The 27,366-nt window shown below is 45.2% G+C and overlaps 1 protein-coding gene across 1 annotated transcript in view; it reads right to left on the bottom strand.

Moving 5' to 3' along the window:
• Nucleotides 1-27,366, bottom strand: part of LOC126533550 (nuclear RNA export factor 1-like) — a 44,773-nt gene that overhangs the window by 15,691 nt on the left and 1,716 nt on the right. Inside the window, exons 3-14 of the mRNA XM_072289369.1 lie at nt 25,680-25,773; nt 25,263-25,324; nt 24,110-24,183; nt 21,443-21,526; nt 21,207-21,311; nt 16,533-16,604; nt 14,558-14,716; nt 12,927-13,034; nt 9,966-10,078; nt 3,733-3,769; nt 3,018-3,086; nt 349-404 (exon numbers count right to left, since the gene is read on the bottom strand). Coding sequence (XP_072145470.1) covers nt 349-404; nt 3,018-3,086; nt 3,733-3,769; nt 9,966-10,078; nt 12,927-13,034; nt 14,558-14,716; nt 16,533-16,604; nt 21,207-21,311; nt 21,443-21,526; nt 24,110-24,183; nt 25,263-25,324; nt 25,680-25,773 — 1,033 coding nt within the window. The remainder of the gene's footprint in view (nt 1-348; nt 405-3,017; nt 3,087-3,732; nt 3,770-9,965; nt 10,079-12,926; nt 13,035-14,557; nt 14,717-16,532; nt 16,605-21,206; nt 21,312-21,442; nt 21,527-24,109; nt 24,184-25,262; nt 25,325-25,679; nt 25,774-27,366) is intronic.

Below are 27,366 nucleotides of genomic sequence, written 5' to 3' on the forward strand. Positions count from 1 at the left end.
AATGTAGAGATTGCAAAAAAAATGGGCAAGAGAAGCAAATTTTAAAAATAAAGATATATAAAGCCGCACCAAAACTTCAGCCGATAGAAGAAAACTTTGCTTGCGTACTTTCGATCCGTGCAACAGTACTAGAGTAATTTGAAGCACAACAGTACCCTCAGGTAAGGTTTGCAAGAAACTTTGCCGCTGCAATTCACGTACAGGCATGCACAGACACCCACACACAATCACACTAGCACATGCATGCAATAATGTGTGGTGCATTAGAACGATGCTTGGCTATAAGACAACAAAAAATTATAACACACGCACACACACCTGGAGATAACAATGAAAAAAAATACTCACTGCTCCAGGAACTGCACGACAATCTGCTTTACCTCCTCTGAGGGGAAGTAACTTGGCTGCGAGAAAAAAAACCACAAAAAGCAAGTTGAAGAAGTTAGAGGGCCTTTCAGCAGCCACTGACCAAGGTCACTAGACCTGACGTCTGCGGTGCACTTAAATCCTAAGGATTAGTCAGTGCTTTATGACAATGACCTGGAATCGCTAGTACGCTGCCCACAATGATCATCGCTACGGCTAAATGTGACATGTTCCTCTGCCCCCGTGAACATGTGTGTGCAAACAAAATAAACCTTCACTCGAAGTCTGCACTGGCCTTTTAACAAGACTGGTGCTTTATTTCCTTTAATCCGGAAGTAACTGCAATTGAACCAGTTGAACAGTTGAACTATAACAAAGTCTCATACGGCATGAAAATACCTTCGTTACATCTGTTATTTGTTATTGGCATATATTCGTTACCCTCTGCCATTGCTGATCAACATTGAATAACTACTGCGTTATATCCAACAATATGTTACAAGTGTGTTCAATATATCGAGGACTGACTGTGTACACACAATAGGGCCCGCATTTGACAAATACTAGGTATCCGAATGCTGAAATTTCACGCTCTGCGCAGCATCCCCAACTCCCTTCCCAGCAGCAGAATCATTTAGAACAGTCAACAGCCTGTCTCTCAGTAAATTCCGTAGAGTTCCCCCAAAAATTTTTTTAGAGGAAACTATGGCGCTAGTGTCAATGGCAGCTCCAAGGATGGCGGTTTAGCCGGCATGGGAATGACAGATAGAACGTGGATTTGCCTAAACTTCGTCCTTCTGGCTTCAAACGGCTTTGCGACTTTGCAGACTGATCATTCTCAATAAAATATTGCGTTATAAACGCAGCGATTCGCAACAATTATGCATTTGTACAGAGTCTTACCGCCTTCTCCGTTAAAAAAAGCAAGAACTGATTCTAAATGCCAGCCAATAAAGGCAGATCAAGTGCAGTAAACAAAGCCGCAAGGACGCCTGAGTATGCAAGCGTGAAGATGGGACGAATCCATGTTCAGTTGAACGCCTCTACAACAAAGGAATAGTTTTGTCCCAGTTCTACTGTGAGCTGTGTGCGACCTTTACAGCGAAGAAACCTATATAATGAATGATTCTGAAGGTCCCAAGCACTTTCTTATAAAAGCGTTCGACTGTACTAATCATCATTTTCATGGAGATGAACAAAGGCAGGGCAAGAGTTCCCTTTAGTAGCTTTAGTAGAAACGTTCCAACTGTTGCGATGTGTTATATTTGACTTCAAATAATTCTCGAATCGAGTAGAAACTGAATAGCTGAGACTATTCAATTCACATTCAAAATTTTGGATATCCACACAATTATAGTTACAGTCGCCGACCAATAAATTGGACACCCATAATCCGGACATGCTCGGTAACTCAGACAGCTTCACGGCACCACAATGGCCCCATAGACCACGATAATTTCATAATGCTAATCACAACCAACTAGTCCAGCTGTCCATACTTAGCCCCATAGACAATGCATAAAGATGACATACTTCAGACAGCTGCCAGCAGCTCTACATTCGGTTATCTGGACTCCGTCTATGGCTGTAGCGTACACCTGCTCTGCCACCACTCTGGCAACTTTGACGAGACATCAAGTATGGCCTCAGTGATTACACACTGGACGGTAATCGATGAAGCCTTGCCTTGATCGCCGCTTTACACCTCTGAGATTTAACTGCAACTGCCAATCTTGGAGGCTTTGCTTGAATTGTGAGGTCGCCTCAACATCGCGATCATCGCATCCTTTTCCGGAACCCTCGTGCATGGCCTGCTATCGCTATTCTGTGTTTTCCTTCCACACAGTGTTCTGCTGTGCTATGCTTGTTTGTTGTTTGGGATCCAGACAGCGACCTGCTGGCTCCAACAAGTCTTTCTTGTGAAGTTATAGATAGGCCACCTCAAATGGCACCAACGGTGCCCTCGCAGCCGAACTCCAAATGAGTCTCGAGTCGGAGTCCGAATGAGTCCGACTCCGCAAATGAAGAGGCTGAACTGCCGCTTATCACAAAGAGCTCAAATGCGGACAGCACTGATGACCTGCTGGGCTGCGGTGTGCCGATTCTTGCAGCCGTTAGATCTGAAGACTTTGAAGACATCGACAGTGCAGTTTCATCGTGTCCTGAACGGAATGATGATGAAATAATTGAGCAAGTTCGCCCATCGTCAAACAGCGGCTCTGACTTGACTGATGATGTGCCGTGTCCTACGGAGCCTTCCACATGCACATCTGACTCAGGCCTTTGCAGTCCTTGCATCGGCATACAGCGAAACTCAATACTGGCAGAAATACAGGCGGACTTGGTTGCACGCAAGCGGAAGGGTGTGCAGCAATGCTTCGAACACTTGTTCCATGTGCAGGGGCCTTAAAACATAAATAGCAATTTTTTTTTAAAGATACGTTCGCTTTTCCGGACATTTGATAGTTTGGACTTATGTTCCCAGTGGAGTCCTGAGTTATCGGTCGTCGACTGTACTACCAAAAATACATACATGGCGTACCTGTACTTGTGTTAGCTTCAATACAGTACAAAACTATGCTGAAAACTAGACTCGAAAGAAAGTACATGACACAAGAATGACTGCTATCACAATAAAACCTCGTGGTTACCTTTGACAAGGGAATCGTTTCTTCCAAGCCCAGGTCAAATGAGATGGGAGGTGGAAGCTCGTTGTGGTCCTGCGATTCACCAAAAAGAAAAGCATGAGCTACAGTACAGCTTTTTGCATATGAGATAGTACCTAGAAACTTTTTTTGTTTTTTTTTACAGGTTTCTTAATAGTAACATGTGATTTAAAGGGAGACTGAAAAGAAATATCATGCTGAGCTGCATACGTAAATGATACTTCTACAAAAGTGAAATTGCCACTTGTAGTGTGAGGGGAGACTTTGAAAGCAAAAAAGACACAAAAAAAAAAAAAGAAAACACACACACACACACTAACACCAATATTATTTTACAATTGCGTACTTGTAGGTTAAACTAAAAGTTATCGACTGAAATACATCATTACATCTTGTGAAATTCTTGCTTTTATGATATGTAAGGCGAGGGACGCTATTCCAAAGCTGTCTATAAAAAATCAGACAATGTTACGTTGACCTACAAGTAACCTAAAAATATAAATTCTGGGGTTCTAAATTTTACAAGCTGCCTGCCCCATCTTTCAAAGGTTATGCACTATATTTTAGAAAGCAAATGAAAGAAGGGAGAAGTCAGAAGTCGCTCTAGCCTGCACAGCGTAGCTCGCTACGTACGAAACTGAGTACAGAACAAAGAAAGCAAACAAGGCAACGTTCACGGAGAACAGAGGGGGGCACGTACCAGCAGGATGACCTTGGGGAAGCGCTGCCGCACCGCGCTGCAAAGAGAAGACAAGAGAGAGACAGGGCGGAGCAGGGCCCCGCCGCCGCGCACACGCGCCGCAGCACAGTCAGCCACAAGTCCGCCCAATCCGGCCTGCCACCTCAGCGGCCGGAGACGTGCCTGCCAAGACAAGAGACTCACGGCACACAAGAGCCCCTCGACGTGCAGAGACTCGGCGGTGGTCAAAATGGGAAGGGCAAAACACGAGCGAGCTTTTTGTGAAACGCAAAGAGGGGTTTTTGCCCCATATTGCAGGACGTGTCGCACGTAGCTTGCATCTATCCCGAGATTTAGAGCTTTAGTTATTGTTTATTTGCCGTCTTCTGCAACTGCTTTTTACTCGTCTGTTCACTACCTCCCTGGGATAATACCACTAGTTCATGATAGGTTAACTTTTCCTTTACTTATAGACCCATGCACAACTCCAAAAGGAGTTTTGTGGTTCCTTACGGTAACAATGAAACTTCGTAGATTGCAGTCAGACGCAACACAAAAATACCTTCGTTACGTCTGACACATACAAGCCTGCACGCTGATATCAATAGACAAAGAAAATTCTGCCACAAAAGTCCTGCCCTGAGCTGTCTGCCAAATATCTCGCACTGCGCGAGCCAGAAGATGCACCTATTTACCTGACAATTTAGAAAAATAATGAGGTGTGGAGTTTAACGCACTGAACAACACATTTTGTTAGAGACACCGTACTGAGGAGGCTTAGGATTAACTTCAGACCAACTGGGATTCATTAACGTACACCTAAATTTGGGTACAAGATCATTCTTGCATTTTGCTCCCCCTCGAACGTGATTGCGGCAGCCAGGAATCAAATTCACCGACTCCTGCTCAGTAGAATACAATAACCCGAGAAATGCCACAGTAGGTACTGACAATTTTGATGCGCCTTTGTTAACCTGACCCACTGAAGCCACCTCGAAATGTCTACCCAATTCAGGGACGCAAAAATCACTGATCAATTATCAGTCATAAAATCCTAACAATCCACTGTTTTAAGTCCAAACTTCTCGCAAAACGTTTCAATCTCACATTTTAAACAAGGCCACCGCCGTTCAATGCAACGGCCCTGCATCGTAGTAGAATTGCAGCGTCGGAAGCAGGCATACACAACCTCGAAGCAGCCTTTCTGGGATCACACTGCGCCAACTTCGAACAAGAGTTGTCAGAGCACGTCTAGCTGCAGCAATTTTGAGAGTCCTTGCCGAGCATGCGACCGCAGGCAACAAGTGCACAGAAATGCAAGGGCCAGCCGAGGTTCTGATAACAACAGTAGCGTGGTGCAGATCACTGCGCACAAATCCCCACGGAAGAGCTTATTGCAGAGGTTTTGTAGAGTTCACTCACTGAAGTGTATAAAAAATTTTGCCCAAAGCGCACCATTGAGGACCCCCACAAACCTCGGCTGAGTGCACCGACCAAGACCAGTCAGCCACCTTCTCCAGTTCCTTCATCCACCGAACTGCTCTGTGTTTCGTTTCTCAGCTGCGCTTGCACGCAGCCTGCTTCTCCGACAGCCGTAAGCCACGGTGACTGTGGCTTCGAGTGCTAGCTGCAGAAAGCAGTAGGGAGAATCCTTGCAAGCCGTGCCTTGGATCATCTGTTCGGTGACTTTGGGAAGGGGAATCTTCTTCTCTAAGCAGCAGCAAGAGGTGCAACCTCCAGACTGCCGGCTTGTGCAAGGCATGGTGAAGAGGCCATTGCTGAGTCGAAGATTCACGACACGGGCGATATAGGGGACCGAGAGGGGAGGGGGAATCTTGAGGCGGCTCTAACCAAGCGTGTTTTACAGTCGTGACTGGATCTGAGCTAGCTATATTAACTTTCGTTCCAGCAGTCTTGGCGTCACGGTGGCAGAGACAGCAAAACATCCGAACCAGGCAGGTCGGTCCCTGGTGGCTGGCGCCCTCGGGGAGCAGAGAGACTTTACCGGCCGTCATTGGGATCCGCAGACTCTTCCGATCTTTGACTTCTTCAACAAGCCAGTGCCCTGACATTTCCTAAAAAGCCGAGTGGGAGATGGGGAGAGATAAGGAAAAAGAAATTTGCCTTCGCAGAGTCTTTCCCTGCCGCGGATGAGTCTCGAAACCTTTCCGTGCCCATTGAAAAAAAAAGGGGGAATTCTTGACAAAGTTCTTGCATTAATGCGATACTTTAATAAAGAACAAACAAAAAGAAATTAGTAAAAATTGGCTTGACGCGGTTCCTTCGAAGCTGGGAAGGCAGGGCCTCCCCATTTTATTTCTCCGCACAGTTGGTGAAACCAAGGCCGCAGCAGCTTGCTTTTTGTCGGGACTTCCTCGGAGCATGTCAACACAAACAGTAGGGACGGATGGAGCAAACAGCAGATGTGGAACGCCGGCACTGTCTTGCGACGAGGTATTACGGGTGTCTTCCGAATGGAACGCTCTTACTCGGTTTGCTGCTAATGGCAGAGAGGTGTGGCGAAACGTCCCTCCTGCTAAAATTCACAGCAGACTTTGCTTTTGTCGGGAACAGCTAACATTAGGATTGGGCACACACAATTCAGAGCCTGCAACTCGCATCAGGGCCACAGCCCAGATCTTGCGATTCCCCGCACTTGAATGCAGCGCTCCCTGCTCGGCTAACGGTGCTGGGTAAGGTCAAACGCACCAAATCAACAAGATGGAATCGACAACCCTTCCCAAATTTTCCTTGCAGCAATGTCAAGTGCATATCCTGTTGATCAGTGCTCGAGTATGCTAGCTTTCAGAGCAGCAGGTCTACTACCGCATTCAATGAACGTTAATATGCTAGAACAGTGGCATTATGGCTGAAGTGGCACTTCGATAGATTTACTATCAAAATTTATTCAGTGGTGCAATTACACCGTTATCGATTCCCATGTCACTGGTGCCGCATTCACTGAAGGCAGAACAAGAAACTTGAGAGCTATCATTGGCTCGCACATCTCGAAGATGTTGGCAGCCATCTAAAGGAGATTTCAGGAATTTAAAAAAGATATGAAGAAATAATGCAGTCCATCTGGCCACTCAGTAGTGGTAAGGCTTAGAGAGATAGATGCGTTTGTCAGTCAACCAATGAAATTGACAAGTCTAACCTTTTTTTTTTTTTTTTTGGTGCTTCGCTGAATGTTTTTGTACTTCCATGAATGGCGCAATATGTTTTTGCAAAATTGTTGCCCAAGAAGGCAGCTTCACAAATGTAGCGCTCGCTTAAAAGATTCCTTTGCAGTTGCACTAATTGCCTATAGCACATTTTCAACATTTGGTGCAAAGTATTTTCCACACAAGCTCTACCAGCGTCGGCTTTCCTTTCTCCTTTCTTTTTTTGTTTGTTTCTTAAAGTAGGTCTCAAAGTTAACTTAATGTTTGATGTTAAACAAGCCTATAACTTCTTTTGAAAGAGTTGATGTTTCACAAACTGTATACCTGCCTCAGAGTTCAATAACATGAACGCAGAAGCAAAAAAATACTAAAATTCAGTGAAAGAAATACTAAAACGTATGTGATTATACAGATGTTGACTGCTTATTAAAGATTCACAGATTTTGTTGAGTGAGGGATGCTCTTCAGCACAGGCTGACAAACTTTGTACTGTGGAGGGTTGGACAAAAGCCCAAATCCGAATAGGCGCATAGGCTAAGACTCAGCCCTGTAACCGTGACGGTTAACGATGCTCCAGAGGAAACGCGTTTGTGCAAAAGTTTTAAAAAGAACCATTCAAATCAAAACAAGTGCATAGGATTCTGTGTTTACCATCACAGTGAAGGATGTTCCAAAGCTTAAGGGGAGACGCGGGTCTTGAAATGACAAAAAATCGCAAAAAAGTCGATTTTCGGAAAAGTGCGTTTTCGCTACGTTTATACATTCAAGAATCCCTCCGCGAAATCTAGAACCTAAATTTAATCGGAAAATAATAAAAAAAACCACTTATACGGGCCACGGTGGCCGCGGAATTAGCAAAAAATCGCCAAAAATGTTCGAACTTCGCGCCGTCGTCATTTGCGAACGCGTTGGCCGGCGGGCGCCATTTTGAGCTTGTTTGGAAGCTGCTTTCTTTGTGCGTATTTTGCGTCGGTTCAAAATGGCGTAGGTGAGGAGGAACCGACGCTATCGCGTCATTTCTGAAGGATGCGCCCGTGCCGCTGATTGGCCAAAGCACGCACGCCCCCCGCGCGCCTCGCTCCTATTGGTCCGGCGCCGTTTGAGTGCCGATTCCCGCGTTCCCGACAGGCTGGTCGCTCTCGTGCGCGCTGCGTGTTTGTCTCTGTGGTTTCATCGCGCCGCTCGCTTCTCGACAACGTTCGATGAAGTGTCTTTTTCGCTGCCTGAATGGCTGGAGGAGATCGTCGTCTGAAGACTACTACGCGTCAAGCGTTCGCCAAGGCGCGATGGCGGCCGTGGAATGCGCGATAGACGACGGATAAGCTTGTCGTGTACCCGGAGTTGCCGGCTGCTGGTCTGCCTGAAGATTCTGCCGGATAGAGTTCCGAGCTGCAATCCAGTACGTCTAGCATCAACACTTCGTCCACCCACGCCTCGCGTGTTGGCGCAGACCGTGTAGATACCGTTTTCTTCACGACCGAAGAAAGAAGCAAGCGCGCAGCGATCGCCGATAAGGCGAAAACGCGCCCGGCGTCGCAGTCTGCAACGGAGCGAAAGTTGGAGCTGCTGGGTGTTGACACGAAAGAGGACGTCAGCGACAGCGGAACGGAACTTGCGATCGTGGATTTATCCGTGGTGCAATACTTTTTTGGACTTATGCCGTGTCCCGTGTGCGCCAAGAAAACGCTGATGCTTTCGAAGGACCCCGCCAAGGAGTCCGGGCTCTGTGCCAAGCTTGTGCTGCAGTGCTCCACGTGTGGCATGCGCGAAATGATCGTCGGAGGTTCACATGTCCAACAAGGATCACAATAACAGAAATGCTTTGATAAACAAGCTTGCAAAGAGGCACAAGCCACCAACAGACTCTGCCTACAGTCTTGGGCATTTATAGGTATAGGTGTGACCTTTTGCTGAATGCACAATTGTGAGAGTGTGCAAGAGATATAAATTTTGTTTACAATTTAAATTCTAGGATTTTACGTTCCAAAACCGTGATTTGATTGTGGACCAATTTTGACCACTTGGAAAGCGCTACAACACAAGCACATGAAGTTTCTTGCATTTCAGCTCCATTGAAATGTGGCGACCACCACTGGGATTTGATCCCAATTTTTTGTTGTAGCCGTAAACTTTGTGGAAAGGACATATTTTGTTGTGGCCATGAACTCTGCACAACTTTATTTGCATAGGGATGCCATTTGTGTGCCTTCTGTTCAACAAGGACCTAAAATAGGAATGTGAAGCTTATGGTGCTAGCTTTCTGGCATTGCTTTCAATGACTATGCATGATTTTGCAACCAATATCTCAATGTTATTTTTGCAAAATGGCCATATATATGTCATGAACTTGTTGCTGAAAGACAGGGCTACATGGTGGTGCAATTAATATTGCCATATTGTTAGCCCATTAAAAGTTACAGTGAACTGAAAGTTCAAACTCATTTTTCTCAGCTTCATTTTTTTGGACACCGCACACTGCCTTACGGGGGATCTTCATATGTTCTTTCGAAGTACCAGCAAAATGTTTGGTATCAATATATTTGTGTCGAATGGATCTAGCCGGTGATGCTATTTATTTATTTCTAAAGCTGCCGGCTAAATTTTAATTGCCACTAAATACAAACTAAAATTAGCAGAAATATTTGAATTATGTTTACATCTGTTATTTTTGCATTATAATTGCACTGAGAACAATAAAAATAGCATCACCGGCTAGAGCTACTCTCTGGCGTTCTGGCCATATACTTTGTTTTTCCTTTTGACAAAATTAAGTTTTTGAAAAGTCCCGTAAGAAATTGATTGAATTTCTGTATTAAAAACTTTGCATCATTTGTTCTAATGAAGATATACAAAATCTAATTATATATTTGCAATCAGCAGAAAGAACTGAACAATACTGTTAAATATCATCCCGTTCACACTAAAATTAACAAAATTGGTTTTAAGACCCACATCTCCCCTTAAGCATCCCTCTACAGTTCATTTGTCAGATAAATTACAGAGGGGACAGTGATGGCAAGGGTCCCGCTGGTTTCATACCAGCCTCTCTAGAGAGAAAGCGACGTTTCATTCAATGTCCGAGCCCATTACCTGATGTATTCGCTCTTGTCGTTGTATGCTGTGCAGACGGGGTTGCCCTCCAGGATCAGCTCTTGGACAGAAGACATGCCCTTCATGCTGTCCAACTCGGCCATCTTGACAATCTGTTGTGCATCGATCAGAAAAGGAGCGGACGTCAACTTTTTATACTTTGTTGTTGTCATATACAGTATTGTAGAAGTACAAGGACACAAAGGTGTGAGACCCCCTTTTCAATGGAAGGTCACCGACGCTAAAAGTGCAGATGTCACTAGCTCATTTGTTTTATCAGGTGCCGTCTGCTAGTATCCAGAGTTCTGACACTGCATCCTCCTCACATACCCACCGTCAAACACCGGTTTAGAACTTTTAAGCACCGATGAATGGCAACCAAGAATGACCAAAACAACCAACCAACCGCCCAAATAAATTGATAGTTGACTCTAGTGGGATGCACACACACACACACATACACACACACACACACAAAAAAAATTGGGATCGAGCTTCAACATTAGCTGTTTAAAGTAAATCCTTAGCATAACGAAATCACTTCATTCAAAGTTCTGTGAGGTCCCGACTGCAGTGCATACATTTTATACAGTCAACAGCCAATTTTTCGGACATGCTTGATTACTAAAACAGCCCCGTGGCATTGCCACTAGGCCCACAGACTCTTTATATATAGGGATGACTGAAACTTCGGACCCCGCACAGCGCCTCCTGCCATAATTCCAACTCCAAGTACTCAACCATGTGCTAATGAAGCTTTACCAGAGCATTGTTTACGCTCCGCTACATTTCACGCGCAGCTGTGGCTGCATGAACTGTGTGGATTCCACTCAATTAACAGGTGTATCTGCAGCAGACACTAGCGACACACCCTTGGTTTGGCTACAGAGCGACAAAGAAACGAAGTAGACGCACCCTCATGCTCTGCCCAACTGCTTTCACAGCTAAATGTGGGCAGCATTTAGGCATCATTCTACATTTCGCTGCAGGTAAAAGCGCTGCGCACACATGCATTAGTGCTCGTGCTAGCGTTCCTCGGAGCAGCTGTGTACGCATACTCCGATGATACTCCGGCTCAGACTGGAGAATACTCCGATCTGAGTGGAGCGAAATGTTAGCACTCTGCTTAACTGTCTAAAAAAGCATGGCCATCAAATCATGCAGAAATAGCAATTTTTTGGTTATGAGATGTCGCCTGCATCGTCGTCGGTCATGTTGCCGGCGAAAGTAGTGAAGCCTAGTCGGTCCAGTGGTCGCCGATGAGAATTCAGTCGGATGCATTAACTGAACGTTTGTCTACTTGCAGCGACTGCATGACAATAGTAGGGATACGATCCGCAATTCTGTAGCGATGTCTTCCGCTCGAGTCAACACCACCCTCATCGCTCACTGTTCATGGTCGGCAGATCCCAATGATAACCCAGGCAGAGCATTGCTCTGACCACCAACAAAGCGCGAAAAGCAAGAAATGGAATACAGACAAATCCAGATGTATCGAACTCAAAAGTGATTGCGAAATAGTTTGATATGACAAACAAAATTTTCAGGGGGCTTTTACAGCTGTTCACTATATACGATAATTCGTTATATCCGGGTTTTATATACCCGGGTTCAACTGTAGCGTAAAAGGCATTGCTAAAAATTCATGGCCACAGAATGTTTAGGCCAAGTGCAACAACACGCGTTGACAAACTCGGGCCGTATTCATGGAAGTCTTGCATTATAGTCAAGGGAAATTGAAGGTAGAGATAGCTTCAACATCAAAGACATCCAAGAAAACAACATCCAACATCCAAGAAAACGGCACACCTGTCTAGGCCACTTGTGGAATTAAGTTACTTATTTTTGGGAGAACCCAGTATTTCAGATTACCGATTGAGACATTGGTGACCGCGCCCCATTATATAAAATGAAATGGCTCTGGACACCACTTAGTACAAGGAGCCAAGCGGGAAAGCCCACACAGACAGCTCGGCGCAGCATACAAGTCGACACCTTGCTTTCGTGTCAACCTGGGTTGGCAAGGAGCCCCGAAAACGGCCACTCTGCCAAATGGCAGCAGACTTTCTAGAGCATGCCTGCATCATGTCATCATAAGTGAGAGGCGAGGCAGCCGGTGATTGGCAGCGTCAGACGCTCACTGTTATCGTGTCATTCCTATCAAGCACAGCTGCTTCAACATGTTTACATGTTTACACGTTACAACATGTTTAAACAAGTTTTACGAGCCTCTGGACTGCTGGAATGTGCTACGTGCATTCATGGCCTCTTCCATGGCCTCTTTGCTTTTAAAAGGGAGACTAAAGGAAAATATAAAGTCCAGCTATATTTAAATATTAGGCTTCTATAATAAGTAACAAGTCCATCATTCATAGTAAGAACACAGCTTCTGCAAACGAGAAAATGACGAAGATGAAAAATCAAAATCTCAGTGGTGCCACCCATTTTAAAACTGCAATACCTCTCCTACCACATCAGCACTGGCCGATTTGCACTGAGCGGCAGAGGGAGAGGTAATTGAACTCTGAGGTTCTACGTGCCAAACACACCATTTGATCATCAGGCACGCTGTAGGAGGTGGGGGGGGACTCCAGATTAATTTTGAGCGGCAGGGGATCTTTAAACGTGCTCCCAATGCACGGGACACAGGCGTTTTCACATTTCGCCTCTATCGAAATGTGGCCGGGATTTGATCCTGCGACAATGTGCTTGGCAGTGCAACACCATAGCCTAGCTAAGCCACCGCGGTAGGGCGTGAGGGAGGTCACACGTCAACCCACTGGTCGTGGTGTGGCCGATTCAGATTGAGGAGCAACACAGCCGCATATTGGCACACAAGAAACGGTGACAGACTTCTAGACAAACAACCTGTCCATCTAACTCGGGTTCGTATTTTCCTTTGTAGTCCCTGTAACAGAATCCCACTCGTGATGAAGACACAAGAATGGCATGCTCACGTACCCGGTTGTTCGCGAGGTTAAGGGAGCGTAGTTGCTTGCATGCGCTGTGAATCGGACCAAGAGGGTAGAGCGTGGTCAACTTGTTGTTTGACAAGTCCAGTGTCTGAACCTGCATGAAAGCACACAGTTGTCACAATGTTCACATATATACATATATATACAAAAAAAAAAAAACTACGATGAGCATGGCAGCTGCAAATGGCAATGGTAACTGCCAGCTATCACAAACACGGTAGAAGCTGCTCAGTATAATAAGCAATGACAGCAGCTCGAACACTAGTATCTCATCTGCTAGCTATAACATCATAACAAACCATCAGTTGCTGACCAGCTCACTGGCGACAAAATTATCGGTATGTGCACGCATTAAAAAAGAGGAAAAGCAAATCTACTTCAATATAGTGATACGTCTCGTGCTGCTGCTGCATTGCAAAGAATGCCAGGAGCCCTTTCTCAGCTGCGAACAAGATGACTAGAACTGCAGCTTCCACAATCTTGCGAAAGACATAAATGAGGTTCAAAGATTTGCAAATGTAATAAACATTTGTTTTACGTTTTCTTGAGAGATTCAACAACAAAACAATTCTTCCCTGGCATTGTGAAATACAAATTAAGGTTTTACTGTACCAGTAGCCTTTTCTGGAGAAACTGAGGGCTTTAAAAGCAGCGTACAGGTCTGTGCACTGCCACTGTTGATCGATGCATGCAGCCCACTTTGTACTGTCAGCAATGCGGCTGTATATCCTCGCAAGCTTACCAAAGTAGGCTCACAAAATTCTGACAGCAAAGCTTTGTTCTCCAACACATTACCTATGTGTCCTGTCTCATTTCACAACAACGAAATTCTCGCGAAAGAAGCGAATTTGTTCGCGTTCCCCGCCGACTAAGTTATTGCCAGGTTCAACCAGTATAACAAAATTTCATTGCCCCCGCGAAGAAATACCCAGACAGTAAATGGAAACTTCTGCAGACACAGATGGTCAAATGGTGGCATTACATGCGACTGCTTGCGACTCCACCCCTCAAATTGTGCTCTGCGCCACAGAAGCGGAGTAGCATCACATTCCGGATAAAGTACAAGTGCGGCAAGATCCTATCACACCACGTGCGCTGCATGCATTCCATGGAAGTGAAAGCGTACAAAGGTGAACTGAGAAGGATAGTGGCTTGATGAGCGCCGTTGAAGCGAGTGGCAGACAAAGCATTTGCTCCCCGCTACCAGGGCTTTTCATAATGGCGTTGTTCCACTGCGGGCAACACTGACAGTTGCGGGGTAGAGTGGGTGCAGAAGCGTGGCTGGCTCGCTTCATGCCGCCATAGTGAAGATATCGTCGACATGGCATGAAACTGCATCCTTTAACATCGACTCTGTATTCAACAAAATGATTCTTCTTTTCTCATTCAAATTTGCTTTTTACCAATTGCCCGATGGTTCAGATAATTTCCCAGCCACTTACGTGTAAAAGAAATCCACCGGCGACTCCACTTATTTGCATAAGAGATTGAATTTGAACATAAAGAAATTTCTATATAACGAAGCAGACTGCGGATTTTACTGACTTCGTTATACTGAGGTTTAACTCTATTCATACAATCATAGAAAAAACTCATTACGCAGGCTGTGAAGGTTACCTCAGGAACGTTCTCCACGATGATCTTGACTGCAATAGACATGATGCTTGTCCGGGTAAAGGTGATGTAGAGGTTGAGCTCCTTCAGCGTCTCATCCTTTTGAAAGTTTGACAAGTCGAGGTGGCCACGAGCGGCATTGTAGCGCTTGCTCATCACCAACTGGAGAACGACGAAACAAGACAATGTTTACTGCTGTTTATCATCAGCCCCCACCAAACTGCTCGCATGTATTGAGACACTGTCACTAGATATTATCGTATTTAGCCGAATATAGGCCCATCCTCGATTCTAAGCAGACTCCCGAATATCTGAAGGCAGAAAAAAAAAAAAAAAGAAAAATAGAAGCTTACCAGCGTTCACAAAATTAAAATGCCAGTTATTCAATATGAACATGCCAAGCTCACTCTATGTCATCATCGCTGCTACCTTTGTCGCTATCTTTCTTATCGCTGTCATATCCTTCTTCTCGTTGCGGCACAAGCAAAAAGCGTCTTCCGTTGCCCCCTCCAACGAAGGACGTTTTTCTCATCAATGCTGAAGTCCCACCCCACTTGAACGTTTGATGACGCCTCTGCGTCTAGCACAGCTTTTAATCTGAAAGTGGCACTATAGTGGAGTCACCTGTTTGACGCCGTTACAATAATGCCACGCTGCACGCTGATACGAAACAGGTCAAAATGGCGACGTCGCTAGTGTACTTCAGTTGGCTACTGTGACGGCTAGTAGCGGCTGCGATACCGACTTTTCTAGACGGTGCTAGCTATGCACCATATTTTTCATCTTTAATTAAAAACTGGCAAGTTTCTTAAAATCCTCGATAAGACGACGCTAGAGTTTGGTATATAATTATTTGAAAAAAGCAAAAGAAAGCTGTCGGCCTAGATTCAAATAAATACGGTGTTAATAGTCATCAAAAAAGTTCCGAGTGTGTGCTTGGCATTGTCATTGCTTGAAACCGAGCCCCTTGCCTAGCATCGTGAAAGATCTAGTTGGACACTTCCTTGCTTCCAAGTTCACATACTACACGATGCCAGTAGTTGAAAGGATGCACCGCCATGGTCATGAGTAGTAGCAACACCCACAGGACTAGCCTATACACATACACAAATACCAAGGAAATCGAACCACAAGATGGCCACTGCTGTAGCTCAATTATTAAGCATAACACGTGTAATGCAGACTAAATATGAAGTTGTCTGCTCTCAATGCTCTGACAGACGCTGTTTACAGAACTGCGATATCTGTTTGTGGTGTGGAATTAAATTTGCAAGCTTCGCGCTTATATACTCTTTTAGCCTTACCAATGTTCGGCAAATTTTGTACAAGAATGTTCCGAGGCAGTAAAACCAATGTCTTGCTTCCTACACTTTCTAGAATTTAAATTTGTCTTTCAAACGCAACATATTTTATTCAAATTAATCCACTGGCTGTATCCCAAGAGGATTTTGCATTCTACACATACTTCAACAGAAAAATCTGAGTTCACCCAGAGCTAAAGCTTCCTCTTATAAATAAATTCTACCAGTTTCATTTTTTTGTCTGCCTTGGTTGCTTAGTGGCTATGGTGCTGGGCTGCTAAGCACAAGGTCGCGGGATCTAATCCTAGCTATGGTGGCCACATTTCGATGGGGTAGAAATGTGAAAACACCAGTGTACTTAGATTTAGGTGCACGTTAAAGAGCCCCAAGTGGTCCAAATTTCTGGAGTCTCTACTACTGCGTGCCTCATAATCGGAAAGTGGTTTCGGCACGTAAAACCCCATAATTTATTTTTATTTTCATCTTTTTCAGAGTAAGATTCGGAGGCCTGTTTTCTCGTCATAAGCTGGAGTGCATGTTACACTTGGGTACACATTGCTGTCTTACGCAGAAGCCATAAATAAGCCGAGCGCACGTTAAAATCTGGCAAATACGATACTTGTACTGTCCGCAAAAGAAATTCAGACACCTTACAAACACACCAGAACAAGCCTTACCTTGAGACTGGCCATTGTGTCATCATCGACAGCCACGATCGGCACATCGGAGCCCTTGGTTATGATGGCCATCTGCAGACAATGTGTGGACGCAGGAGAAAAGTGTCAGTGACGGACACAACACGTGACTACGAAAATTGCAAATCATTCAGTATAAACATTAGGACATTGTGGAAATCAAAGCCGCAATTTCTTCGCTATTCCTTTTCACACTTCTTCAGTGGTCAGATTGACACTGCCCCTGCATTTCAATGGGATCATCCAGCAATGAACAATGATCATAAAAGTGTGGATAATTAAGTGGAAGGCATTCCTATGAAATTGCGGTCCAGATGGTGTCATGCAGTTACAGTGCAGTCCACTTATAACGATACCACATATAACGATATATCGGTTATAACGATGGGTCGACATGAGAGTGTCATTTTATGCATTAGGTCTATGGGGAAAAAAACCATTTATAACGATAGGTTATTCACCGCATATCGGATATAACGATCAAAATTTTGCAGTCTGGACGGCGTTTTCCGTGCCAAATAATCGTAACGTTTGCGTTGCTTAGTTCCCTGAAACGAACGATGTCGAGACGAGGCGATGTTTACCTCCGTAAGTTCGTATCTGCTGCCATTACCGCGCAGCGCGTCTCGCCCCGCCCGCGCACGAGTAGGCGCAGCCAACGTTGGCGCAGCGCGGCACAAGATGGCGCTAGCTGCTTCATGCGCATCGGCCACAGTCGCTCCGATAGAGAGAGAGAAAGAAAAAAAGCGACAAGCAAAGCGGCGCGGTGGCGCCCGTCCCGCGTCTCTCTCGCGATAGCAGGCTGACGCCACCGAAGCAGCGTGCAACAAACGGTTCAACCCAGTTCGAAGATGGCGCCGACAAAGCGCAAAGCTGTGTCGCTTGACACGAAGATTGATATTTTGCAGGACTCTCGATGCGGCTTCAAGGTGAGCGCCCTCGTGAAGAAGTATGAGCTCGTTCAGTTAACGATATCAACCATCTTGAAAACCGGGAGCACCGCGATTGTGAAGGCAGGAGCTATCAGCAGCCATTCCGATCAGCGGAAAAGGGGTTAGAGACCCTTTGTACGCCGATGTTGAAGAGGCGCTTTACCAGTGGTTCATCACCAATTGCTTCAAGAAGGCGGGCTTTGTGCGTAAGGACGAACTTCCCCAACCCGCTGAGACCGACCCGGTGGAATTCGCTGACATAACCGAGCTCTGGGAGCTCGTTCCTACTGGTGACACAGGTGGTGTGTCGAAGGAGGAGTTTTTGACTGCAGACAGTGCTGCCTCGTTCTGCGATGAGGTCACCGACGAGGCGATCACCGAAGATGTGCTGTCTCGACAGACGCAAAGTTGTGTGACGGTGGCGACGGCATCAGCGACAGTGACAACGAGATCGACAGTGGCTCCTTGACCCCGACCACGATGTCCACGCAAAGTGCACTGTCGTCGATCGACTCCCTAATTGATTTTATGCATGCTAAAGGATTGCCGCCAGTGTTCGCGCAGCAGCTGGAATCCATGCACACTGCGGTTGTGAAGCTGAAGCTGCCGCAAAAGCAAGTGCAGATTTCGGACTATTTCGGCACGCCTAATCCTTGACACGGTCATTGGCGCTCGAAATAAAGTTTGTTTTTCACTGCCTACTGTATACATCATCTATTCTTTAGAGCAAGTAGTGAATTCGAGTTCAGAGCTGCAAAGGTAAAGAGCGCAAACGCGTTTAAAATTTTTGTTTTTTTTGGTAACTGCAGTCCAGATATAGCGATCATCGGTTATAACGATCATATTTTTCGTCTTTCTCGATATCGTTATAAGTGGACTGCACTGTATATCAAGAAAAAAAAAATATTTTTACAATGTTTTTGAGTTGTACTAAAAACTTGTAAACATAATCCTATTAAGGTGCCTCACCCTCCGAAACATGAATGGCCCATGCCAACTACACGGCTCAGAGATTGCTCGCATGTTGCTCGCTGGCAGCACAGTTCTGCAAACAGCTTAATCACTCGCATTCGTCTTTGTTTGACCTCAGCCTTGTTTGACCAACAGTTGGTTTGACTCGTCGCCGAAAAGGAAGATGGCTGATGCGCCCGCTGATCATCGGCAATGCACGATGTTGCCTGTGAAAAGAAATCTTAAGTGCTTCTAAATGATGAGGCGATCGTCCCGAACATGCTTGCATCTGATAGCGACAGCGACGATGGCAGCAATGACGTGGTAGGGCAGGCTGCCTCAACATTGTCCTTACAGGAAGCCGGGCAGATGATTCAGTCCCCCAGGGGCTTCATTTTCACGAGGAACCTTCTGCTGCACTACGTGGAGCACCTAGATGCCTTGGAGAAGGATGTCAGCGAGCTTCGCGCAAAGCATGCAAGGCTGACGGCCATATGATTTTCTAGTGCAAGCCAGTGAGAAGTACATGGCGAGATGCTTGTGGCGATCTCACCTTAGCGTTTCTTCTGGATTTCTCAAGCTGACAGGCTGCCGCGACAGCCTTCTTGCAATTTTTAAAAGGCCACGTTTAGGGCCACCAAAGTAATGCCTTGGAGTGCTCGCATATTGCTTGCCACCCGTGACCCTTTCTTTGCAGTTGTTATAGCAGTGCCAGTCTTTAACGCCGCCAGCCACGGCTTGCTACACGCGATCGCAGCACCCAGAAAGCAGTTAAACGAGTGAACACAGTCAGCAGCCGGATAGAAGAAGGTGGTGGGGATGGGGCACTGGCCTCCTCACCAATATAGTTTTCTCGCATCAGCTCTGCCATCCCCCTATTTTGATTTTTTCATGCAACCGGGTTGTAACAATTATCGGTTATAACAATGGAATTTTCGTGGCGCTTGAATTTTTTAATAACTGGGTTCAACTGTATTTGAAATCTGGACTAAGAACCCATCCCAGGCTCAATCAAATAAAGTAAGACTGATTTTTCCAACATGCCTGATAATTAGGACACATTCACAGCACCACCAAAAACCCCATAGAGACAATGTATAAGGAGGCCTGAAATTTTGGACGTTGAAACCCTTTGCTGTACAATTTTCCTTGCTTATTGCCACAACCTCAGGTTCAAAACAGCATTAATCAAAGCCATTTTTTTATTATCTTGCACGGCAATCCACTGGCAGTCGTAGCCACCGTGGCAACGCTAGGCCCAGCTATATTGTCGGACGTGCCTGTGGCAATTTGAGCCTCAGGGGGCAGTAGAGGGCGTGCATTCCTTTTTTCCGGAGAGCCCGATTTTAGGACCCTGACTCGATTCGAAAGGAGTGAATACAAAATTCTTAAACAACATAGAAGTTTACAGCAGGAGCTATTTGTTGCTCATTCGCATGCCCATACTCATAAGCTATCAATAAACATTACGGCAACAACTGAACGGCAACAACAAGGCACCTTATTTGCAAATTCCTGCCCGTAGAGTGATGGACGAGCAATGCGCCCTCCCAAACAATAATAGAAAGATTACCGTATTTACACGATTGTAAGTCGACCCCTTTTTTTAAATTTGAAAGTCTGTGAAGTTGGGGGGTCGACTTACAATCGAAACTGAAACATGGCCCCGCCAAAAAAAGCGATACCAACGGGAGCTACAACGTAGTTAGAATTTTATGTTTGTTCTATGGCCCTACCCGTATCTTTTCGCTATCCCGTGTGTTTGTTCGTTTTCGGAAGGGTTTTTCAACATTTTTGAGAGTTTTACAGTGCATGCAACACTCATGGCTGGGGGGGTGTCGATAGTTGATGGAAGCGCCGCTGTTCCCATTTGCGGCGGCACCCTCAGAACGGCGGCGCTTGCGGGGAGTATCGGTAGTTCATGGAAGAGCAGACACCGCTCGCTGGTTTCTCTTTCCCTGTTTGAAGGCATTGGTATTGGCATGGTATTGGTTTGACGCGTTCCATTTGACTGCCGGCTACGTGCTACTTCTATGCTTCCCCAGCCGTCATGAGTGCTCCAGGCCCACTAACCGTTCGGCACTCGTTCACAGCAGCGTTCAAGAGGGCTGCCATCCTTTACGCCGAAGAAACTAATCACTGCACAGCGGGCCGCAATTTCGATGTTTCTAAACGGGTGGTGCGAGAGTGGCGACTGCCCGAAGCGAAATTTTCACCTGTGACGACAAGTGAGAAATTTCCCACGTGCCAAAGTCTGGACGCTTTCCGGAGCTGTAGGCTAAGCTTGCGGCGTACGTCGCTGAAATGCGTGATCGGTCCCTGCCAGTGAAGTGCGACGTGGTCATGAAACAAGCCCGGACCTTCGCCTTAATTTTAAGGTTCTGCTCCGCCGTGAGTACACCGAGGGGCTGGCGGCAGAAGACTGCGAAATTACGCCAACCGGACCTGTCAAAAGAGCCTCCCTGACGGCTGCGTGTGGTTGGGTGCATTTGGCGTGGGCTGCTGTTCTGCAAGATGTCCTGGTGCGGTCGTTTGCCAAAGTTGAAATTTCGCTGGACCACAACGCGCTGTGGGACCGAAGCAACGATGACGATGGCAGCACTAGTGAAGACGAGTAGTCCAGTGACCATGTCAGCTACTAATAAATTTTCGTTATCGAATGCGCCCTCGGGTATGCTCTCTTATTTTTTTTTTTTCGGTCACGCGATATGGGGGGGTCGACTTACAATCGTGTAAATACGGTAGCAATAAAAAAATAAACGCAGAAGCTAACCTTGAAACCAGAAGACGTGTCAATGACTTTGTTCAGGTTGCGCACCGCTGCAGCAGTTGCGACATCGTTGAGATAGAAAACAGCATTGTGGCCGTCAAACTGGAACTGGAAGGACAAAGGGAAAAAAATTATACAGCGGGTGAAAAATATGCGCACACTGTTTTAGCAAGTGAGGTGTGAACAGCAGCGCATGGGTTGGCCACGACGAACAATTAAGACGGCAAACACTGACTCACATTGTACGGAATGAGTGGAACGCTCATTCTCGCCTTGATCTCTCTGAGGATGAAGTCCTTGCCATGCTTCTTGCCATGAGGAACCTGAAAAACAAAAATGAAACAAAACCAAAGCCACTTGTAATGTGCTTTTCTGTCAGATGCTCCAACATTTATACACAGTTGCGGTGTGTCCCATCACTAACAGTTTCCATGCAACGAGTACGACAGCTGAACCTTGACATAATGCACACAAGTGCAGCAAAGCAAACCTAAAATATTTATAGCTGTTAATCAGCATGTAATGAACACAGTTGAACCTCAATATAAGAGGCTACATCCAACATGAATATACCATCGTTACATATTATAAAAATATTCATTACATGCTGACATTAGTGTAATACACTTCAGATCGTGCTGTTTTAAATACTTTGTTATATCCATGCTCATTATATCGAGGTTCAACTGTACCGTATTTACTTGCATAATGATAACACTCGCGTAATGATTACACCCCTCAATTCTGTCGTCAAAATTCGATTGTTTTTCATTCCCGTATAATGACAGCACCCCGAACTTGCCGCAGGGATTTGTCGTGTGCGAAGTCTAGCTGATGATGATCGCGCCTACCACCTGTCGAAAGCTACGCGAACGACTCTTCAAGACATACCAAGCGGTCTGCATGCAGCAAACATTCTGAAGCAGATGCTCCATTTTATTCCTTTCATCACTTTCAGACTTCCATGAAAAAGCAAAAAAAAAACTACAACCAAACTCGCCTTGGCTTTATTGTTCGTAGCCTTTCTAATGGTTATGGTCAACAACAATAACAAAAAAGGCGCCTTTCGATTCTTCTCGCCTGCACTCGTGGGCGCGCAACAAATCGCGAGCGGCAACTATAGTAGCCACGTTTACACTGATATGTTAGAAGTGTACCCTATTCATACGCCGATCCTTGTAACACAGCTAAGATATTTGCCCATCTTTAGCAGAAACATGCTGTATTAGGATAGTAGTGAAGACAAATGCCGCAGTTTCTGCAGCATAACCGCCATGTGTTTCTATGTCACTGGCAGCTAAGCATGCCCATCTCTGTTTCTGTCTCCTCAAAGTGGACATGGCTACGTTATTGGCACAGACTTGCCGATATTATCGATATTATTCATTACTGATACGGAAGAAACTGGTTCAATGCGCGCAATGTATGCACGAAAAGAAAAAAAAAAATACGTTCGGAGCATTCGGCTTGCTCCACCGGCCGCCATTTTTGTTTTGGTGTCCCTCACTGTTACAGCGGCAACCACCTGTTTGTTGGCCTGTTGTCATCCCGCAGCAAATGCAGGATGAAACAAAATTTTTTCTGTTCGCGGGAAATCGAACCTGCATAATGATCTCACCCCTCAATTTGCGACAATTGTTATGACACAAAAGTCCGATCATTATGCGAGTAGATACGGTATGTTCTGATAACAAATATTGGATGTAAGAAACGTTTTTTGTGCTGCATGCAACTTTGTTATTGCAGAGTTTGACAGTACCAACCATCCCCGGTCAACCAAGCTTTTCCATACTTCTCAATAAACATCAGAGCTTGAGCGTCAGACAACCAACATTTAACAACAAAGAAAGCACTCACATTTTCATGTCAGCTTTTAGGGCTTTCATGTGCTGCAATTTGGGGCAGGGAGAGCGCCACAGCTGAGTATTTTCAGGCCAGTGCTATTAGCAATTATCTAAAGTACGTCAGCAATATCAGTGGACAGGGCAGAAATGGAATTATGACAGGCTTTAAAGATCACGAAGAAATAGAACCCGGCCGATACCATTTGAAGATGGCCGCAATGCCAACTCGTTAACAAAACCACGGTGTAGTTAAGGGCAGCACACTTGGAGAACACAGATGCACAAACCGAAGACACGCTGCAGCCGTGATTACCAAGTGCACTGCTTTTAATTATGTTATGAATAGCCAACCTACCTCCAGTACCTGATAATAAGAAAGAAACAACCGCCATACACTGCTTTCTCTTTGAATCTGTAGGCTTCCTGGCAAGCCCCACCTGACACACAAAGCTATTCCCAGGAGTCGGGTGTCAGAAAGTGCCAGGCATGCATTCGTGCTTCCTTGTGCGATCTTTTCTGGTGTTTCTTGCAGAACCTTTTGCTAACATTTTGAGCTACTGATAGCACTTTGCAGCTCTTTCTGTGAGAAGGCAGCACATTTCTGACAGCACACCATAAGGAATTCAGCGTGCTTGTCATGTTGCTAAGCCCTGAGATAATGGTAGCGGTTTCTCAGCACGTGTTTTACGGAAAAGAAGGCGTGCTTAGTGTATCTGAAGATACTTTTTAATATTAACAAAAAATATATTCTGGCTCCAGGTGTCCAGCCAACATCCTTGGGTGAGAGGACCGAAAAAGAAAGCAACAATGAAGAGCCTAGAGAAAACAGTTGCCGTGGCGATTGCCCAAAGTAAGATGCTGAATGGAGACTGCGGGTAATACAAGAGCCCCAGGAATAAGGAACACTTTCTGAAATAAATTACTACGCGTTCATAGGAGTGGCCTGTTCTGCATGCATCCAAAACATGCAGAACAGTTCGTGATCACAACAACGTGGAGTAAAAGCTCGTGCCTGCAAAAGGTCTTATTTCTAGACTGTGCAACCCAGCTCATGGTACTCACCACAACTTTGTACCATGTGCCTTCACTGCTCTTGTTCTGTAGGTGTGGCGGAACGTAGACAGCCCTGTCCCTGCCTGCAAAGAAACAAAACACCGTCTTCGTCATTCTCATACACTACATTTTCCTAACGAACATCACAGACAGAACACGGCGAAAACACCACAAAAAGCGGTGATAAAATAAAGACAAGAAGGGACACCAACAAATTTTTGAACACACTCAATCAACCATTCACCTTTTCTTGATACTGCCACACTGACTTGAGAAACCAGCATACCACATTTTCACATTATAGCAAAACATAGGCTTTATTGCGGCAATGCTGAAGAGAACCGGTGATTATGCAACGAATATAAGACCCTCATGAGCCCCAAATAAATGTAGCCCTGTGCTCGGCTACCATTTACTAGTTTGGCAGATCTGGCCCTGTGTTCGCGGTTCCCAGAATGTTTTAACCAATGCACATTTTTTAGGGTGCTTCACTAACTGTTCTGTGCATATTTTTTCCTAAGCTTCTGCAGCAACTGGCTTGTGCAACTTTAATCACTTATTAAATGCTTTGGTTGCTTGTTGCAACGTAGTAGCTGGATGCACTGTCGCATGTACAGTACCGCCACGTTCAAACACAACATAAGATGCGGGAACATTACAGAATGGCGATGTATCAAAGGGGAACATGATATACATGGGAGTCAGTGGGAATTGGATCATGACCACGAAAACGCAACGTAGCAGCCAGGAGAATGCAATAGTGAGCAATGTATCGATGGGGTTCAACTGCATGTGAATTAAATCTTTATGTTTAATTACAAGACCAGCATGCAATGAACATGTGCCAATAACACCATCGAATATAAGAAAGTATTTTCATCTAGGATGTGAATTAGAGTAGTTACTAAATTCTAACAACATGCACCAAGTTTCTGTGGCCTTAAAATTATTTTCTTATTTGAAGCCACAAAAACTGGGTGCACGTCAGAATATAGCGAATATGATACAGCGAACCCTATTTAACTGATGTGCACAGAAATTTACCACACACTCGATGTTGCGAGAAAAAAAGCGCATGTTAGGATTGAGCAAATATGGCAATTTAAGACTTCGTTATGTGCTATGTGAAAAAAAAAAAGAAAGAAAAAGGCCATGCTCTCACCTCCTCTCCTGTCAGGCATGCCTCTCCTTTTCCTGTTCCGGTTGTACGAGTTGTATGGCTTGCTGGAAGTCAGAAAATGACAATTACAGCCAGTTTCATGCAAGCTATTACGCAGGGTCAGAAACAAATGATTTGTTTGCCGAGTGAAAGCTCCTCTCTTCCGCTTCGATGATGACAAGCATGTCATGGATGCCATACATGCCATGCCACGACATGCATGTCATTCATGTCACACCATGTCATGCATAACCGGATTTATATCGAGCTAAATATACAACCACGATAGCATAAAAGCTAGATGGATAGATATACCACCGAAAGTGCCCTACGCAGGCAAAGAATGCTGAACACAAAAATGCTTTACAGCACAACAACAGAGGACCAGTGATAGAAACCATGCCTGGCCAATCTACTCACAAACGGTTGCGCATGTGATCGGGTAGGTTGCCCCCCTGCATCTCAATGTCGCCATCTTCATCTGCAAACCTGGCCCTGTTGCCGTCTCGCCGACCTGAAAAAGGACAAAAGAAGCAATTAGTTAGCCATGCAATCCGTAGACACAAACACCTGTAACTGTGCGCTAAGTGAATAATGGACACAGATGTTCAATGCCACTGCCACAGGTGCACTTTCAGTCGCAATTGTAGCCGACCGGGATCAAATTTCTCCATTGTGATTGGCTCCATTGTATAAGCTGTGGAAAGTAGCAAATTGTGATCAAGGAATTCAAATCCGCTTGGGCATGATTGTAACCGAAAGTGCATGGCGTGACTGGAGTCCAATCTTCACATTCCTGAAGCGAATCAATGACCTCGCAAAGTGTGGCAACAACTTGGCGAGACTTATACAATGAATCATTATTGCAAAACGTGCCTCCCATTCAATTCAAGAAGGAGCAAAAGCTTGCAAATGTTGCAAGGTTTTACTCTGAAAGACCTAAGTAACAAGAAGACAGCAAAAGTTAGGGTTTCACACAAGGACACCACTACTACTGATGTCGTGCAAGAGAAATTCTGGAAAAAAAAATTTCATAGCGCTTGTGTGTCTCCAATCTGCGAAAGGGGGCACCACAGAAGAGCACTCCAGATAATTTTTTGCCCACTGGAGCTCATGTTAACAGGCACTTAAGTATATATTGGTACAGCACAAAATATCCTTTTTTTTCGTATTTTACCTGTCACAATGCAAGCCACTGCAGGTGGAATTCAATCCTGCAAGCTCGCATTTAGCAGCGTAATGCTGCAAGCAATACGCTTGGTAACACAAAATTTTCCTTTTACTTTATTTCCTTCAAGAACAGCTTCGGGGTATTTCGTATTACGTAAGCTCACACTTGGACTGAAAGCATCTAGAACTACACTCCGTTTCATACAGCACATGCAACGCTGTGGAAGCTACACAAGTAGTCCGCCCTCCACATTTTCACTCCACGCATTCCGCCTATGTTCCGCTGCACACCAGCGGCATTTGCTCACGTGTGCATGCACGTGAGGCTGCTGCGACGGACTGCAAACAAAAAATAGAAAATCAAATTCATATAAAAAAAACGTGCTAGCAGCCGAATGAGCACATGGTTTGTTTGTTGCGAAGGGTGAATTCTTGCTTTCATTCAGAACTAACTTTACATAAAGAACATTTTCACAAAAATTGGTCAAAAGACACCGAACTTTTAAGTGTGAACGCAGTCGCTACAAAAAGCATCTTCAGCCTCCACTGCGTTGCACCTGATGTATGAAATGGAGTACAATGTCATGCCTTCCCTACTAAGCAAACACTGAGGGCACTCAAAAAGTGCCTCACCACAGGTTCTGGTTAATTACTGTGTTGCAGAGACCAAATGCACTCTTTACAGCTTTCCTTCCCCCAGCTTTGCAAAGGTTCAATAGAACAGCAAATGTGAAAACGAAGGCCCAAATACCAAACAAACAAGTCAAGAGCAGCTGTAAGATGATCCAATCATAAAAGTGAAAACTGTTGCAAGCAGTTTCACTGAGAGCTGCACCTGGTTCAAAGAAACTTGTGCCAGTTTGTGATGCTACAGATCAGAAAAAGAACATAATTTATTGACATGTGTGTTCTTTTTCTTCTATGCTTGCAAAGCTGT

This window comes from Dermacentor andersoni, chromosome 7 (genome assembly GCF_023375885.2).
Source record: "Dermacentor andersoni chromosome 7, qqDerAnde1_hic_scaffold, whole genome shotgun sequence".
Taxonomy (NCBI): Eukaryota; Metazoa; Arthropoda; class Arachnida; order Ixodida; family Ixodidae; genus Dermacentor; species Dermacentor andersoni.